The 17,085-nt window shown below is 37.7% G+C and overlaps 1 protein-coding gene across 2 annotated transcripts in view; it reads left to right on the top strand.

The window, feature by feature from the left end:
• DSC3 (desmocollin 3) overlaps nucleotides 1-17,085 on the top strand; it is a 47,856-nt gene that overhangs the window by 15,786 nt on the left and 14,985 nt on the right. For both annotated transcript variants that reach the window (XM_040632618.1, XM_040632619.1), the window contains exons 5-12: nucleotides 100-255; nucleotides 1,567-1,711; nucleotides 5,935-6,101; nucleotides 8,761-8,895; nucleotides 9,291-9,476; nucleotides 14,125-14,384; nucleotides 14,495-14,637; nucleotides 15,611-15,835. In XM_040632618.1, the coding sequence (XP_040488552.1) occupies nucleotides 100-255; nucleotides 1,567-1,711; nucleotides 5,935-6,101; nucleotides 8,761-8,895; nucleotides 9,291-9,476; nucleotides 14,125-14,384; nucleotides 14,495-14,637; nucleotides 15,611-15,835 (1,417 nt within the window). The remainder of the gene's footprint in view (nucleotides 1-99; nucleotides 256-1,566; nucleotides 1,712-5,934; nucleotides 6,102-8,760; nucleotides 8,896-9,290; nucleotides 9,477-14,124; nucleotides 14,385-14,494; nucleotides 14,638-15,610; nucleotides 15,836-17,085) is intronic.

Raw genomic sequence — 17,085 nt, forward strand, 5'->3', positions numbered from 1 at the left:
TAATATTAAAAAATAGAAATGCATAAGGTACATTTTAAAAAAGAGCATTTTAACAGATTTTAATTTAAAATTTTTACAAATATGGTTTTTCCCTCTTAGGTTCAGTCCGATGCAGCCCAGAACTATACCATCTTCTACTCAATAAGCGGGCGTGGAGTTGACCAAGAACCTTTAAATTTGTTTTTCATAGAAAAAGACACTGGAAATCTGTATTGTACCCGGGCTGTGGATCGTGAAGAATACGATATTTTTGATGTAGGAGTTTTATTGATATACATGATTTTAAATGATTAAACTGTTTCTTCTGATACTTCATGTACTCTTTCCTGTCTTCTTGCATTCTGTCTCAGAGTTAAAGGAAATAGGTAGTGCAATATTTTGGAATATTTGATCTGCTCTTTATCTTAACTTCTGTTAGGTAAGCCTAAAATGAAGCAAAGAGTTTTAGTTGTATTAGGATGTAAATTCCAGTACATTTCCAGGGGTTGGTTTTGTTTATGAGATACTTTCTCTCTCTGGTCCTGCTATATTTTCCTCTCTCCAGGACGTGGCCACCATTGATTGGAAGGGTCTTTTCCCCTCTTCTGCTCTGTGTTGTTTATTTATTAAAAACAATTTTTTTTTGTTCTTCCTTCCACTTATGTGATTCTCTGACCATGTCTGAGAATTAGGTAAGGAAGCAAAAGTGGGAGACCAAACCCAAACAAAGTCAATAAGTCAGTCTTCTGATACGAATGAGCTTATAGTCAATGAAGAATAACTCAGACAATTTTCAGTGTAATATGGTAAATTCTGAGGGGTCATGTGGTCATCCCTGTGGTGCAGCCGGGGGACGGGGACGGGGGGTTATTTCTCCATAAGAAAGAGGGATTCTCTTCCTAAAAGAAGGAAGAGATGCTGGTAAGCAAACATTAACTGCCGTTCACCACATGACATTTCTTTGCTTTTGGTTAGAAAATTTTCAACTTGGTGTTGTAATCACATGCTGAATAGAAATACTATACGTTGGCTGATTTAATTTAAATATAAAAAAGGAAATACATTCTATTTGACATTACATTGCCCTTTGATTAATTGGCAACGCAGAAACTAGTAAGTGTGTTTTGTTAGAAAATCTCTTACGCATACGTGATCTATGAGGTAAAACAATAAAAAGCTTGTTAGTTGCAAGATTGAGAATCATGGCTTTCTTTAGATGATACACTAGGGATCTTTCCCATTGCAGTGAGTTTAATTGTTCTCCCCAATATAACTCTCTGATTATGGAGACAGTAAGGACTATAATCTGAGTCTAATCGACAGAGTTGTCTCTGACTTGACCGTACTACTCTGGAGTTTTATTTGAAGTGCAGCCATTTCTCCGAAACACTGGATCCCTCTTAAGCTGCACTGAAAGTGTTTTTCCATTTGACGCTTTGATGATTAAAAAAAAGAATTGAAGAGAATTTTTTAAGTGTTTAATTACCAAAAAGATTTACAAAGAAGGTAGCAGGTAAATCATAGTGTTCTCTCTTGCTGGAACCTTCTATTAATAGACTATCGGTCCTGCTTTTTCTTGTTTTCCAGTTGATCGCCTATGCCTCGACTGCGGACGGGTATTCAGCAGACTTACCTCTTCCACTGCCCATCAGAGTGGAGGATGAAAATGACAACCACCCCATTTTCACAGAAGCTGTTTATAATTTTGAAGTTCCAGAAAGTAGCCGAGTTGGTAAGATCATTTTTTTTTAATTGAACTGTTTTGTATGTGGTTTCTCTTGCCATTTGTGTTTTTTCTTCTAGGAGATGTATGTTCATTGCCTTTGCTCTTACTTTCCTTGGTGTTATCTTGCTTTTGACTGTTTCTTAAATCTAGCTAAAAATGCTCTTTACATGTTAAGGATATTAACCTATTGTGACATTGCAAATATTCTCCCAGTTGCTTTTTAGTTTTATCAAAGCTACTTTTTTGAGGTAAAGAAGTTCAGGGCTTCCATTTAGTTAAATCTGTCCTTATTAGACTCACAAAAGCCTTTTCCTTCATATTTTATGGTAAGGGAACTTTTATTTATTTATTTTTTAATTTTAAATTCAGTTAATTAACATGTAATGTATTACTAGTTTTGGAGGTGGGGGTCAGTGATTCATCAATCTTATATAATACCCAGTGCTCATTATATCACGTATCCTCTTTAATGTACATCACTCAGTTCCCACATTCCCTCACTCCCCTCTCCTCCAGCAACCCTCTGTTTGTTTCCTATGATTAAGAGTCTCTTATGGTTTATCTCCCTCTCTGATTTCATCTTGTTTTATTTTTTCTGTTCTTTCCCTATGATCTTCTGTTTTGTTTCTTAAATTCCACATATGAGTGAGATCATATGATAATTGTCTTTCTCGAACTGACTTATTTTGCTTAGCATAATACCCTTTAGTTCCATTCACGTCATTACAAATGGCAAGATTTCATTTTTTCTCATGGCTGAGTAATATTCCATTGTATACATATACCACATCTTCTTTATCCATTTGTCTGTTGATGGACATCCGGGCTCTTTCCATAGTTTGGCTATTGTGGACACTGTTGCTATAAACATTGGGGTGCAGGTGCCCCTTCAGATCACTACATTAATGTCTTTGGGGTAAATAACTAGTAGTTCAGTTGCTGGGTCATAGGGTAGCTCTATTTTCAAGTTTTTGAGGAACTTACATACTGTTTTCCAGAGTGGCTGCACCAGCTGGCATTCCCACCAACAGTGTAGGAGGGCTCCCCTTTCTCCACATCCTCGTCAACGTCTGTCATTTCCTGACTTGTTAATGTTAGGATTGTTAATGTCTGTCATTTCCTGACTTGCTAATGCCGACTGGTGTGTGAGGCAGTATTTCCTTGTGGTTTTGATTTGTATTTCCCTGATGCTGGGTGCTATTGAGCACTTTTTCATGTGTCTGTGCTGGCCATTTGTATGTCTTCTTTGGAGAAATATCTGATCGTGTCTTCTGCCCATTTCTTGATTGGATTATTTGTTTTTTGGGTGTTGAGTTTGATAACTTCTTTATACATCTTGGATACTAGCCCTTTATCTGATAAGTTATTTGCAAATGTCGTCTCCCATTCTGTTGGTTGTCTTTTGGTTTTGTTGACTGTTTCCTTTGCTGTGCAAAAACTTATCTTGATGAAGTCCCAATAGTTCAGTTTTGCCTTTTTTCTCTTGTGTAACTTTTAAAAGTAAAATGTATTATGTTATATATGTTTGTCTACATTTCTTGAGACATTGGGTTTTTTATACCCAAGACCAGATTATTCTGGGAAGATATTGAACCAGTATCTATTTACCAGAGTACATTTAATCCTATCACATCCAAACAGAGCGTAACCTACAGGATATTACAGGAGTCTGGTGTTGTCAACACAATACCAATTAATTATAAAAGCAAATAATCATTATTCAGGCTTTGAATCATATTTAGTTTATATACTTTATTTCAGTTTACCATTTTGTGGGTTTATCATTATTCTCACCTCCAAGAGAGGACATACAGAATAGAATTACAATAAAATTAAAACTAATACTTACATTTTTATTAGGTTTTATTTAGGGAGGTGTTAAATGACATCTACTGAAAACACAATTTTTTTAAAGCTCTTCTTTATATTATCTCCTTTCTTAAAACTACTACTTTACTACTTCTAATTTAGAATGAATACAGGGATAACTTTAGAGACACATCACATGTGCTAAACACTCATTCAGATCATGGAAAACCAAAGTGTTCAGGTTAGTTGGCCCTTCAAATGTGGCATTATGATGTCTTCTGAAACTTACAATATGGAAAATAACCATTCACAATGAAGTTGAAAGAATGTGGACTCATTCATAAAGGATGACTTTGCTAACTTGCCCATTAAAGTTTCAAGTACTTACTTAGATCTTCACTGGATTTTTATATTTGTTATTCCCCTTTATATTTTACTTTGATAATTTGATGTCATAGATGTTAACCTCTTTATTACTCATATGGTACAATTAAAAAAATAAAAATTGTTGGTTTGGAGTTTAAGGAACCTAGTTTTTGATTTGGGGTCTGCTATTAATTCACTCTGGGAAATGGTAGAAGTCCCTTTGAGTTCCCTGACCTGTAAAAGGAGTTAATTGCATTAGATAACCTATAATATTTTTAGCTTCACAGTGACTATGACTCTGGTACAATTTTCTTTTTCTCAAAGAGAGATTGTTGGTTTCAAAGTCTTTCTTGAGGATTCTGTTCTCTATGATAATGACAGACAAGAATCAAGGGCAAATATTTTGATGCCCAAATTAACCTAAGGCACTTGAAACATCTCACACAAGAAGGTTCGGACCAGTTTGGGCTGTGATACTCTGAACTTTTAGGCGTTCCTTGAGTTTGCCTTAACTCACGCACAGGTTTGGACGAAGGGTGCTCAACTAATATTTAAGTATAGTGCTCATGAAAAGGACTTTTGAAGTCAATATTTTAAAAAGAATTTTTGTGATAAGTAAAGTAGTTCTTATCCAGAGAATTAAAATAGTGTTTGTGTCCTGTCAGTAAAATTACAGGAAGAAAATATTCTGCCTTACAAAGATTAGAAACTCTTTTTCTGTGCAAACACAGATGAATAGCATTTGTTTTCTTATCATAAGATGATTACTTCATGTCTTCATATGGATCCACTGCAAAAACCTTGTTATTACTTATAAATAAGTAATTGGACATTCTCTACAACTTTATATATATGTGTATATATGTATTTATTTATTTACACACGTATATACAAATTTTAAAGACATTATAGTGAAAAAATATTTAAAACTAACATTTTCTTGAATTAATTTGTTTTTATTTCCTTCAAATATAGTATTTCAACAAATCTGTATATGTGTGTGAGTATGTATATATGTGTGACTGTATATGTCCACGTGTTGTTCCTCAGATCAGCCTTTTATAACAGGCCTTAGGCAAAGTAGGTGTATGCATTATGTTTTCATGGGCACTGGAATGCTGTCCTTAACATTATACAATACCACCTATTTGTACGCTTTGAGAGCTGTAATCCTTTACCAGAGCAATATTCTTACATTCCATACAGATGACAAGGATTAATAGCTCCAGCTGTAGAAACAGTTGACTTAAATTCCTCCTGAAGGGTGAATAGTATGAAATCCCTTCCCGAGGATTAGGTGGGGCTGAGGATAGTGGGGCGTTGATGCTAAGTGGGTAAAAGAGAATGAGACACGTCAGAGACTAGTAAAAAACATCAGAGAATGGAGATTAGACCATGAAAGGTCAGCCTGACCATTTATACAGTTATACCCCAAGTCAGTATTGATTTATCCACTAATCAGAAATTAAATTAAAAACTTTGATTTAATTAGGAAACATGATTTCTCTCTCCAGCTAGGTTTGTTATTGAAGTGTGTGGAAATACATGTTGAAATTATTCTTTTTTTAAAAAAAAATTTATTTACTTATTTGAGGGAGAGAGGGCACGAGTGGGGAGGGGGAGCAGGGGCAGGGGGCAGAGGGAGAGGGAGAAGCAGGCTCCCCACTGAGCAGGGAGCCCACGTGGGGCTCAATCTCAGGACCCTGAGGTCATGACCTGAGCCCAAGGCAGACACTTAACCGACTGAGCCACCCAGGCGCCCCGTGTTGAAAATATTCTTGATTGCCATTTAAATAAGTTTTTAGTAACTTACTATCAAACATTTTCACGGTGGACAAAGTAAAAGCGTACCTTGATTCCCAGCACCATAGTGTTTTACGTTATAAATTTGAAGTCATCTTCATTGGTGCTACCTAAAGATGGAATAGCTCTGATAAGAAACACACCTAAAATTAGATTGCCACTGTCATTGTTAAAATTTGGCAAGTGTAAATACTCCGAAACATATTTTGCTGTTCTGGAAATTAAAGACTTTTTTTTTTTCCAACATGTAGGTACCACAGTGGGAGTGGTTTGTGCCACAGACAGAGATGAACCAGACACGATGCATACACGCCTGAAATATAGCATTTTGGAGCAGAGCCCGAGGTCCCCGGGGATCTTCGCTGTGCATCCCAGCACGGGTGTCATCACCGTGGCTGCTCATTATTTGGACAGAGAGGTAGCTTTCTGCTCTGAGGAGCCTCATGTTACTGGGGGCTGAGATCCCTACCCCACTTACTGCAGTTTGCTCTCCCGTCATCTTAGGTCTTTCTATTTTAGTTTAAGTGTGAGACAATAAGAATTTCTGGTCTTGCTACCTGTTTTATGTTTTTTAATATTACTTGTATTTCCTTGGGTAAGAGAAGCCATAGGATTAATGCAGATCCGTTGGTGCTTAGGAGGAGTTAGGACCACAATAGATTTCTAATGAAAGTTGCTGTTGTTAACTATTATTCTAGTCTTGTGTGTGGCTAGTAAAGGTTCCAGCTCAGTAAAGGCTTCAGTTCTCATGTAGGACAATTAATTTTGCTTGTTTCCTGAGTTTAGATCACAGACTGATCCCTATCCAGTTATCGTTGATAACGTGCTTTTTAGGAGGAACAGATTAGTTGATATAAGGTTGATGGATTATTATGAAACTTGTCACACTGTTTGGATAAGACAGCTAGCATATTGTCGGGTGTGTAACACTTTATGTTCAAATTCTTGATACATAATTATATTTGGTCCTTAGAATTTCCTTGTTTGACTAGATAAGTGTTCTGTCCAATCTATGGAGGACCAACGTGACAAAAGAGTGATTCACCTGAATCAAATTACTGCACTGAATCTTCTGATTTTTGTTATTGTTGCTCTATTTTGTCAGCCAGTGTTTAACTGAGAGCCCTGAATTATTGACTGAGGCAGATTAATCGATGTCATGTGCACTAAAGAGCTCGAGTACAGCACTTCAGTGGTTTCCATTTGATTAACACAAATAGAGGGTTCAGTATGACGTGGAGAGATGATGTACAGAAGAAATCAGTGGAATTTGATGCCAAAGAGAAAGGGAAGGGATGGTGAGAACCCATGAAAAGGAATAAAAAATAGTATAAAGGTTCTATTTGTCATTATTTTTATTTTTTTGGGTGGTCAGGACATACTATGTGGGAAGGCACAGAACGGTAGTAACAAATGGGTAGGTTCGAAGGGGCAGTATGAATGTGTTTTTGTATAGGTAGGATAGGTAAAATCTATGTAGTAATCAAGCAAAAATGAACATTTTCCCTCGTTTTTTACACATAGAGAAATGAGGCTTCAGAAAAATTCAGTAATTCGGGGGTACACAGCTTGTTAAGGTACTGATTTGTGGTCAAAACCCAGATCTGTTTTCCTGATCAAAGAAAGTCAACAGGATTTTTTGGGGAACAACCACAAAGTGTGTTATGGGAACAACACAGAAAACAAAGAAATGAATGAGGGAGATAAAAACAAACAAATAAAAAAATCCAGTGCATTTAGAGGAAGGAAAAGCAGGGTATCAGACAATGGGGCCTAAAGGAGGAACATTTCAGGGTGGGAATGTTGGTTTCCAATGCGGAAGGGGGATAAGAAAATGGAGGAAGAGATAGCAGGAAATTGAAAATGGGGAAAAGTAGAAAAGTGAAAAGAAAACAAAACAGAAAGAGTACTAATGGGTAGTAAGAGAGAAGAGAAAGGCAGAAGAGGTAATTGTGTCATAAAGAAATGAGTTCATTTCATCACCACCACACCATTTGCAAGAACTCTCTTCACTGAAGTCAGTGGTGACCTCCTAATGGCCACATCCACTTGTTGCCCGAAGCCCCTGTCTATTGTTGGCACTTAATAAAACTCTTGTCTTTCCTGGTTCTTTTTCTGTTTCTCTGATGTTTCCTTTTTAGTGTGCATAGCTTACGTCTTCTTACTTCCCTCATGCTTGAAATGCTGTTCCTTATATCCTCAGCTCTTCTCATCCTTTAACCTCTCCTAGATAATCTGATTCCTGCTATAATTTCAACCACCGTCTACATACTTAGGACCCCCAGATTGGTATTACTGGCTGTGAACTCTCCCGTAAGTATGGGGCCACGCATGCAAGTGCCTTCCGAACCTTTCTCCTTAGATTTCCCATAGACGCATAAAATCCAGTATACGCCAACCACGGCTCCTTCCTTTTGGCCCTCCTTGCTAACCTTGCTGGTGTTCACTTCTGCGGAGAACAGGCCCTCCTTGCTAACCTTGCTGGTGTTCACTTCTGCGGAGAACAGGCTCTCTTGCATTTGCTACAACGGTTGATGATACACTGAGTAGGACGGCTGGGCATCTTTCTCAACTCTCTCTTTCCTCTTAATTTTTGTATGGAATCTACCATCACATCCTACTAAATGCTAACTCCCAAGGAACTTGCCTGTCACCCTTTCTCTCTGTCCTCATGGCAACTGCCTCAGGTTTGGATCACCTGTCTTAGACAATATCTTTGACGTTCAGCTCAATTTACTGCAGATGATGCTAAATCTTTAAGAAACCTCTTTCTAAAACTCAGATGTTCTTATTTTGTGCTCCCCCTATGACTCCCATAAAACTTTTCCCAATCAACCTGCTTATTACTTATACCTACCTATAAGTCTAAATTTTTAGTGTAGCTTTTTGTAATTTAACCTCTGTTAAAGCTTCTGGTACACAGCTTCTCCCTGTGTACCAGATTCTTAAAGTGTATACAAATATGGAATCCAATAAAAGCATGGATATGCACAAGTAGAAGAGTGTACAGCTGAGGTTTCATTTGTAAGTCAAAGCGTGTGTTTTCAAAACTAATCAAATGTTTGCTTCATTTTCAGACTGTAGATAAGTACTCACTGATAATGAAAGTACAAGACATGGATGGTCAGTTTTTTGGATTGATGAGTACATCAACTTGTATGATAACAGTAAAAGATTCGAATGACAACGCACCTACTTTCAAACAAAATAAGGTAAGTGTAGAGTTTCGAATCTATCTCTAATTGTCAACTGTTATTTGTTATTTATGAATTAACAAAATACCTGTCATACTTTGATGTATGTTTATTTTTTATGAATAAAATTAAAATTTAAACAGCTGACCTATAAATCTCTTTTATTTATTCATAGTACTATTTATTTTATCTCCTCCTAACAAAAGCAAGTAAAATTCGTCTTCATTTGTAGTGCAGTTCTTTCATTTCAAAGATAATCCTTGATGAAACAACAGTCCTTGTAATTCGTGGCTTTAAAGTAAACCAGATAAAAACTATAAGAACCAGTATTCTTGGAGTGGAAGAAATATTTTACTTTCTTTGTAGAAGTTCTCTTCATAAAGGAAGTTTTTAATGAGTTTTTTCTGTTTCAGTATGAAGCATCAGTAGAGGAAAATGCATACAATGTGGAGATCTTACGAATACCAATAGAAGATAAGGATTTAATTAACACTGCCAATTGGAGAGCCAATTTTACCATTTTGAAGGGCAATGAAAACGGACATTTCAAAATCAGCACAGACAAAGAAACTAATGAAGGTGTTTTGTGTGTTGTAAAGGTACAGTAATAATGAATACTTGATAACTTGGGGAGCTAACAAGTTCTATTCAACTAATGGTTTAATCAGCTAAATAGCTTCAGATCAAAGACTCCACAAGTTGGAATAGAGCTTAGTCTGTGTAGTCCAGTTGTTTCCATCTAATGCTGTCTTCTATAATTTTGCTGCCATCATTATTACCTAGCTTATGCTTGAACATTTTCAGTTCAAAGGATAGTCATATCTCCATTGACATCTGATTCCATATTTGGAGAGCTCTGACTCTCGGAAGTCCTTACTTCTCCTGTGTCCAAATTATTCTCCTTATATCCCATGTCTGGGTTCTGTCTCTAATGGTCTGGGTTCCATCTCTAATGGAAGAAATAGAATTCTTTTGAAAAGATTGCTATGTTCATTTGAAACTTACCTTCTCTATGGTTAATGTTCCTGATTCCTTTATTCCTTGCATGATAGAATTTAGAAGCCCGTAGTCTTCTCATTCTCTCTTTCTCTGGAATATGCCTAGTTGTATCTGATCCTTTATAGGTGGTGTTGAGGGTGAAATAGAGCGTTGTATCAGACAGCACTGAAGGAACTTACTCTTTATCCTATATATTGTATTTTTGGTTGCATTGTTTTATTCTAAGGTCCAGGTTATGAGGGCAGAAAAGGCCCTATTTGGGAAGGACCTTTGGTTTTATATTTATAACCCAGAACAGGAAAAAAAATTATCCTATGGGCAGGTAAAGGAGTCATCCGTTGATTAAAGGAAGCTTTCCTGCCAGCAACAAAATGGTGGAGACTTTAATACATAAATAGCTATTTATAATTATTTCCTCTAAAAATTTCCAGAGATTATGTAATAAGCCTCAGCAAATTCTACCCAGGTGTGAATAGTCAAATATATTTGTTCCAGATTACTCTCAACATCAAACCTCTATTTCAGTTTTCTCTAATATGATCTGCTCAAGTTAAATACTGAAACCAACTGAAGAAAAATGAAACTTTGTAACTGATAGTAGGAAAGAAAATAAGCAGATGGTACTGATTGTTTTCCTCTTTATTGGCCCACCTCAATCCAGTCTTCACTCGGACTCTCCAGAAAGCAGAACCCAATATAAGGAACTCAATGAAGGGAAATATATAGAAAGTGGATCCCAAGAAGCCAGAGTAAAAATGGGAAAGTAAAACAGGCAAGAATGAAAAGCCAACCGAGTCGGCATTTCTGACCTAGTCACCTCTGGTGTTCAGTCCTGGAGTGAACCGTGTAGAGTGTACTTTAGAATGATCTCCTCTAAAAATGCTACCTGGGGCATTTATCCATCAACGCTCATGGTTGATACCCATGCCTCATCGGTCGAAGGTTCCCTCCAGGGTACCCCAGCTCTCCTGCACTTCTGGGCATGGCTGTGCCTCGTAGAGAGAGAACACTCCAGCTTTGGAGCAAACTTTGAATGTCAAGAGCTGAATCTTTCTGTGCCTGAGATGTGAATCTGTCAGCATAAATGGGGGAGTGTCCACCACAGCTGCAGCTGAAGTGGGGTACGCTGAGGGTCTGTGGTGTATAATTCTTGTGAAAAGCACTGTTGTGCGTCAGTTTCCAAAGCTAGACACACCTATGCAGTGCAGGCATTTGCCTCAAAATTGATGTGATTGGTAACAGATGTTCTGTAAAAGATTTCTCCCGGACACCTCTTCTGCTCACCCCTCACCCTCACCTTGACTTCTTTCTAGAAGTAAGTCAAAGAAATAGTTTCAGATCTGAGATGGATGGATTATGCTAACTGCAGTAGCTCAAGTCAAAGACCCAAGTTCAGAGCTTCTAGAGTTCTCCGTATCTGCTGCTCGATTAGAAGGCTGCTCCTCAGTTCTCTCCCATTCAAGTCCGGCATTAAAGACCCGTTTTTATTATTTTTTAATCTCAGTGTTATCTTTGCTTCGGAAGACAAAATTTAAGTAACACTAGGAATTAAATTTTTACTGTCAGTTTTTTTAACCAATACAAAGTGAATTTTAGTAAACTTTCTCAAAAGAAGATATGCTAAGAGAAATCATAGTATGTCAACACATTCCATTTTCTTTCATATTCAGAGTGGATTTTTCCCCCCATGGAGTGTTGATCACAGAGACATTAAGAAAAATGTTTACAAATATTTTCAGAACTTCTAGCCTAGATCCTAGATTACTTCTCAGTCTGTGTGACTAATAAACATCTGCTTTATTTCTGGTGAACAGCTTCTGGTACCATCTCAGGATTCCCCAGGAGGGAGAGCAATTAGATGGTGCTACTTTACTTGTTTGTCTCTGCTTCAGTTTAAGTTAATTTCACATATGAAGACTAAAGAAAATCCCTCCCAATAAAATGTATATGCATTCATTCCCATTACCTTTAAACATAAGGTAGTCACACTTATATTTTATAATTACATCCTAGTTCTTATATCTAGGAAATGCTTTTAGAATTTTAGAAACAGTTATCAAGTACTGATCACCTTTCACGTCTGTCACTGGGAATGACGCTAAGCACCTTATGTAGGTTGCGTCTAGCTGTCTCTCCTCTTTTCCGTAGTTGGGTTGCTTGACTTGATCAAACCATGACTTAGTTGCACAAGGGAGTCTTTTTTTTGGAACTTGAATTAATTTCTACTTCTCTGGGTTTACTTTTTAAATTATCTCCTTCCTCTGTCATGATTAGCTCCTTTGGTAATTTTACCTTCTCTCTTTCTTGGAGCCATTCATAATAGTCTGTAACATTTTGGTCAATAAAATTTCATTTCCTCAAACCCTTAGAATACGTGAATTCATCACACAGTTCCTTTGGTAGCCACACTGGTCTTTAAAAGTATCTTATCCTTTTTCTTGCTAAAGATTCATGTTCATGTAGTTAAGTTATATCTTTAAGTACTTTCTAACCTTGATGAGGCATCTTCTGTTTTAAAAACAAACACTGGAGGCGCCTGGGTGCCTCAGTAGGTTACTGCCTTCGGCTCAGGTCATGATTCGAGTCCTGGGAGCAGGGATCCAGCCGCCTCGGGATCCCTGCTGGGTGGGGGGTCTGCTTCTCCTTCTGCCTCTGTTCTCCCCCCCCCCCCCCCCCTCTCTGTCTCTCTCCCTAATAAATAAAGTCTTTAAAAAAAGTTTAAAATCAAACACCGTGTAATTCAGACATTTTAAAATCCATCATTCTTTCACTACTTACATAATGATGGCTAGGAATGAACTTGATTCATCCCTTTATACCAAAAAGAATTAAATAATCAGTAAGTTAAGGCAAAGATTGCTCAAATATACTTCTTTTAGCTTCCAAACATTACCTCGTTAGTTGATGTCTCCTATTATTGCATTATATTGGCTGGTAACAAAAAATAACATTTTTCTTTCAAGAGCCTGTGTGACAGGCTGAGAGAGTCTTATAACCTATAGTGGAAAGTACTCACTGTGGGCTTACAATGTTAAATGTTATTCTTATCACAATTGTGCAGAGGACAAAACTTTGCATAGCTGCGTGATCTTGGAAAGTTAGCCTCTGTGTTATCTATAAAACGTAAAAAAAATACCTCTCTCTGCCTTCCTAAAAGCTATTCCATTATAACAATGAAAATGAAAACACTTGGCAAACTCTATTATTATTATATTTTTATAAGGCTTACATGTTCATGGGGCTAGTGTTATAATTTTCCATATTGGATAACTTTTCTGGAACCGTAGAGCATGAGCCGATGCAGTCTTTAGCTCAGGCCTGGGGAATCTTTCCATCCCAGCATTTCCTTTCTATTTGAGCAGCCCCAGTGGTACACACGGGCTTAAGTGAAGAAGCTACTGTTCTCGGCCGTGCTCAACGTAGAGGGTCCACTACAAAACAGCACGTCATTTTCCAGGGAGTCATTAATATCTCAGTGCAGATATAGGATATTTTTGAGCTTTGTTTTTTTTTTAATTGATTAAAACATGAAGCTACCTTGTGGTGGAAGAGAATTCCTGTCTCTTCATTAATCACTGATTTCATCCCACCAGATTTCCAATCTTGCAGAGTTTTAAGCCTGTAATGCAATACCCAGTGTAAGCCTCGAAAAATTACATGAAAAAATGCTTCATGTTTGCAACGCAATGTAAAATAATGTTTTTATGGGTTTTGCTTGATTTGCTGTCTAAAAATCAATTTTAATCAGAGGATTCACTTAGATATTTTTAGAGACAGTTGAACCCGTTAAGCAGCGTCGTATAGCAGAGGGATCACAGTGCGGTGGTTAAGGAAATGGACATCATCAGTAGGAAGTAATAAGTCAAACAAACTTGCATTCTCCTGGAGTGAGATGCCCCTTACGCTGGTCCTTGAGTGCTCCGAAGCAGGGCCCTAAAAATTCTGTTGTTTTATTGCATTATCTCCAGGTTCAGAATAATTTTCGCTTGTAAGAATGAACTATAAAAGTAATTCAGGAATTATTTTTCCACAACTCCATAAAACCACCTGCAGAAACTTTCAGACCACTCTTGCTAAAGGCTTCGTGAAGAATCACCTCTCTCTTTAGCCAAGGATTAAAGTCAGTATTGATTGAATGGGGACATAGAATTCATGTGGCACCGTTCATATTTACAGTTGTTCGCTTGTTATTCGGAATATCGTATGTATTTTACATTGATGCTGATATCCATGTGCTTTTTAAAAAAGCCGCTGAATTATGAAGAAAACCACCAAGTGACCCTGGAAATTGGAGTAAACAATGAAGCTCCGTTTACTAGAGATGTCGCCCTCAGAACGGCAGCCATGAACCGAGCCTTGGTCACAGTTCACGTGAGGGATCAGGATGAAGGGCCTGAATGCAGCCCTGCGACCCAATATGTACGGATTAAAGAAAACTCAGCAGTGGGGTCAAAGGTCAATGGCTATAAGGCGTATGACCCTGAAACTAGAAGTAGCAACGGCCTAAGGTACAAAGAAGTCTGTAAGCACATACGCGTAATGTATTTGCAGTAATTGAGATGGTAACTTATTTTAATACATTTTATATCGCTAAAGACTTTTTATTTTACATTAATAGGTACAAAAAATTGCATGATCCTAAAGGATGGATCACCATTGATGAGATTTTGGGATCAATCACAACCTCCAAAGTCCTGGACCGGGAGGCGATGACTCCCAGAAATGACTTATATAATATTACAGTCCTGGCAATAGACCAAGGTAAAAAAAAAAAAAAAATTTTTTTTTTGAGTTTTTTAGAAAGTTTTAATATGGTATTTTAGAAAGGAATTGGAGAATAAACAATTATTATTGTGCAGAATTTTTGTGATAAGTATTTGGAATTGTTAGAAATTACTTTGAAGGCTGTTCCTATTTCTCTTAATCATCTAACAAGGTGAACCTTGTAAGGTAAGCCATGTCTTCTTTATCTTTATATCCCCAGCATGGCGGGACCTCAGATGCTTATAGATCTATGTGTTGGAGGGCAAAGAGGAAACTCAAGTCTCGGATCAGATGAAATGGTCTCGCTAGACGCTTGTGTATCTCTTTATGCCACTTTAAATAGAATCTTTGAGAAACTTAATTGGTTATTAGGTCAAAGCGATCCTTTCCTTGAATTCTGTTCCTTAAAACAACCCAGAGGTTCTTAACCCCGGCTTCATATTAGATTATTAGAATAATTCATAATTAGAATAACATTCTAATTCAGTGAGAATAATGATAATTAACTTGGGGAACTTAAAAAAATCATTTTATAACATGACTTAGACACACGGAATCAGAATCCTGGGTTGGGGCGTCTGAGCATCACATATTTTAAAAATCTCCCTAAGTGGCTTAAATGTGTATCAGGATTCGAATAACTTTTTGTAGGCTTTTTACTCCACATTAACATCTCTGCCAGAAAGAACCCCCCACAAAACACAGAGTCTGCCGTTCACACGTTGATTATTATTGTTTGGTAATAATCCTGGCATAAGGTTTATTGGCAGTTGTAGCTGATGTTATCGGTGGCAGTATTCATTTTAGATGCTCTGTAGGTTTCTTTTATCTTTCTACGTTCTTATTTCCCATATTCTGTAATAATTAGCTTATTTAAGAAAACATATATGTAGAATGTAGTTAATTTATTTTATTAGGAAACTGTAAAAAAGGCAAAAAACTACGCTAAGCCTTTTCTCTTTCTTCCTAGACGGCAGATCGTGTACTGGAACACTTGCCGTGAACGTTGAAGATGTGAATGATAATCCACCAGAAATACTTCAAAGTTACGTAACAGTCTGCAAACCAAAGATGAAGCATGCCGACATTTCCGCTGTCGATCCCGATGACCCTGTCCATGGCGCTCCATTTTATTTCAGCTTGGCAAACCCTTCTCCAGAAACAAGCAGAATGTGGACCCTCACCAAAGTTAATGGTATTTATTTATTCATTTTTAAAGACTTATTTATTTATTTGAGGGGGAGAGAGAGAGAGAACACGTGCCAGTGTGTGAGCAAGTAGGGGGAGGGGCAGAGGGAGAGAATCTTTAAGCAGACTCCCCACTGAGCACAGAGCCCCACTCAGGGCTGGATCTCAGGACCCATGAGATCATGACCTGAGCCTCAGACACTTAACAGACTGAGTCACCCAGGCTCCCAAAAGTTTTAATAAAAAATAATGATTTATATGCCCTAAAATAACTGAGAGTGGATTTCCTTGTTTACTCTAATTTTCTCATTAATATATTTTAGAAGACTAACTCAATTTTTTACAAATATTATATGGGGTCTGTGTTATATATTGCATATAAAAGAAAGAAATCGTAATTTCTGTGAAGGCAAAATTTACAATAAAGACAAAAAAGCTTTGGTAAAATATTGGGCGGCATATCATTAATGTAAATTGTTTTTGGTGTTTTTTGGGTTTTTTTGAGAGAGGGAGGGTGGGGGAAGGATAGAGGGAGAGAGAGAATCTTAAAGTCTCAATCTCATGACCCTGAGATCATGACCTGAGCCGAAATCAAGAGTCAGACACAGCCAACTGAGCCACCCAGGCCGCCCCTGGTGTAGTTTTAAAGTGACTCCAATGAGGTGAGGAGAGAACAGAGATGGGCAGTTTAAATTTTAGTGTAAGCAGACTCTGGAAATGAGGGATCTGGGTGTATGAGACAAGCACTCCGTGGTATTCGGGAAGGAAACATGGTGGGACATGGACAGAGGCGTGGTGTTGGAGCTGTCAGGACAGCCTCCTGTGATAGTGGTTTCTGGGGGAGTGTGGGATTCTGTATTTCAGCCACCATTCACTGCTGTTCTGTTACCGTATCCTGCTCTTTCCTGCAAGTGGACTTTTGTGCATGCTGTCCCTTCTGCCTAGAATACTCCCTTCCCATTTCATAGTTTGATATTAACTCATGATGCCTGTGGAGCGCAAACCATTTACCGTGCACTGTTCCGACCCTGCAGAGGTATGTGGAGATAATAGGACAGACAGGACTCCAGCTCAGATGCTCACATCCATGAAGTCTTTCTCGAAGTAGAGGGAGTCACATCACGACCTCTTCTCCCTTTATTAGACCTCTTCTCCCTTTATTATAGCTCCTTTCATGTTGTGTTGTCATCTGTTTACCTTTCTCCTCCAATACATGAGTTTCTCAGGATATTCGTGATTCATCTGTATATTTCCAGC

The sequence above is a fragment of the Ursus maritimus genome, unplaced genomic scaffold (genome assembly GCF_017311325.1).
Source record: "Ursus maritimus isolate PB19 unplaced genomic scaffold, ASM1731132v1 scaffold_18, whole genome shotgun sequence".
Lineage (NCBI taxonomy): Eukaryota > Metazoa > Chordata > Mammalia > Carnivora > Ursidae > Ursus > Ursus maritimus.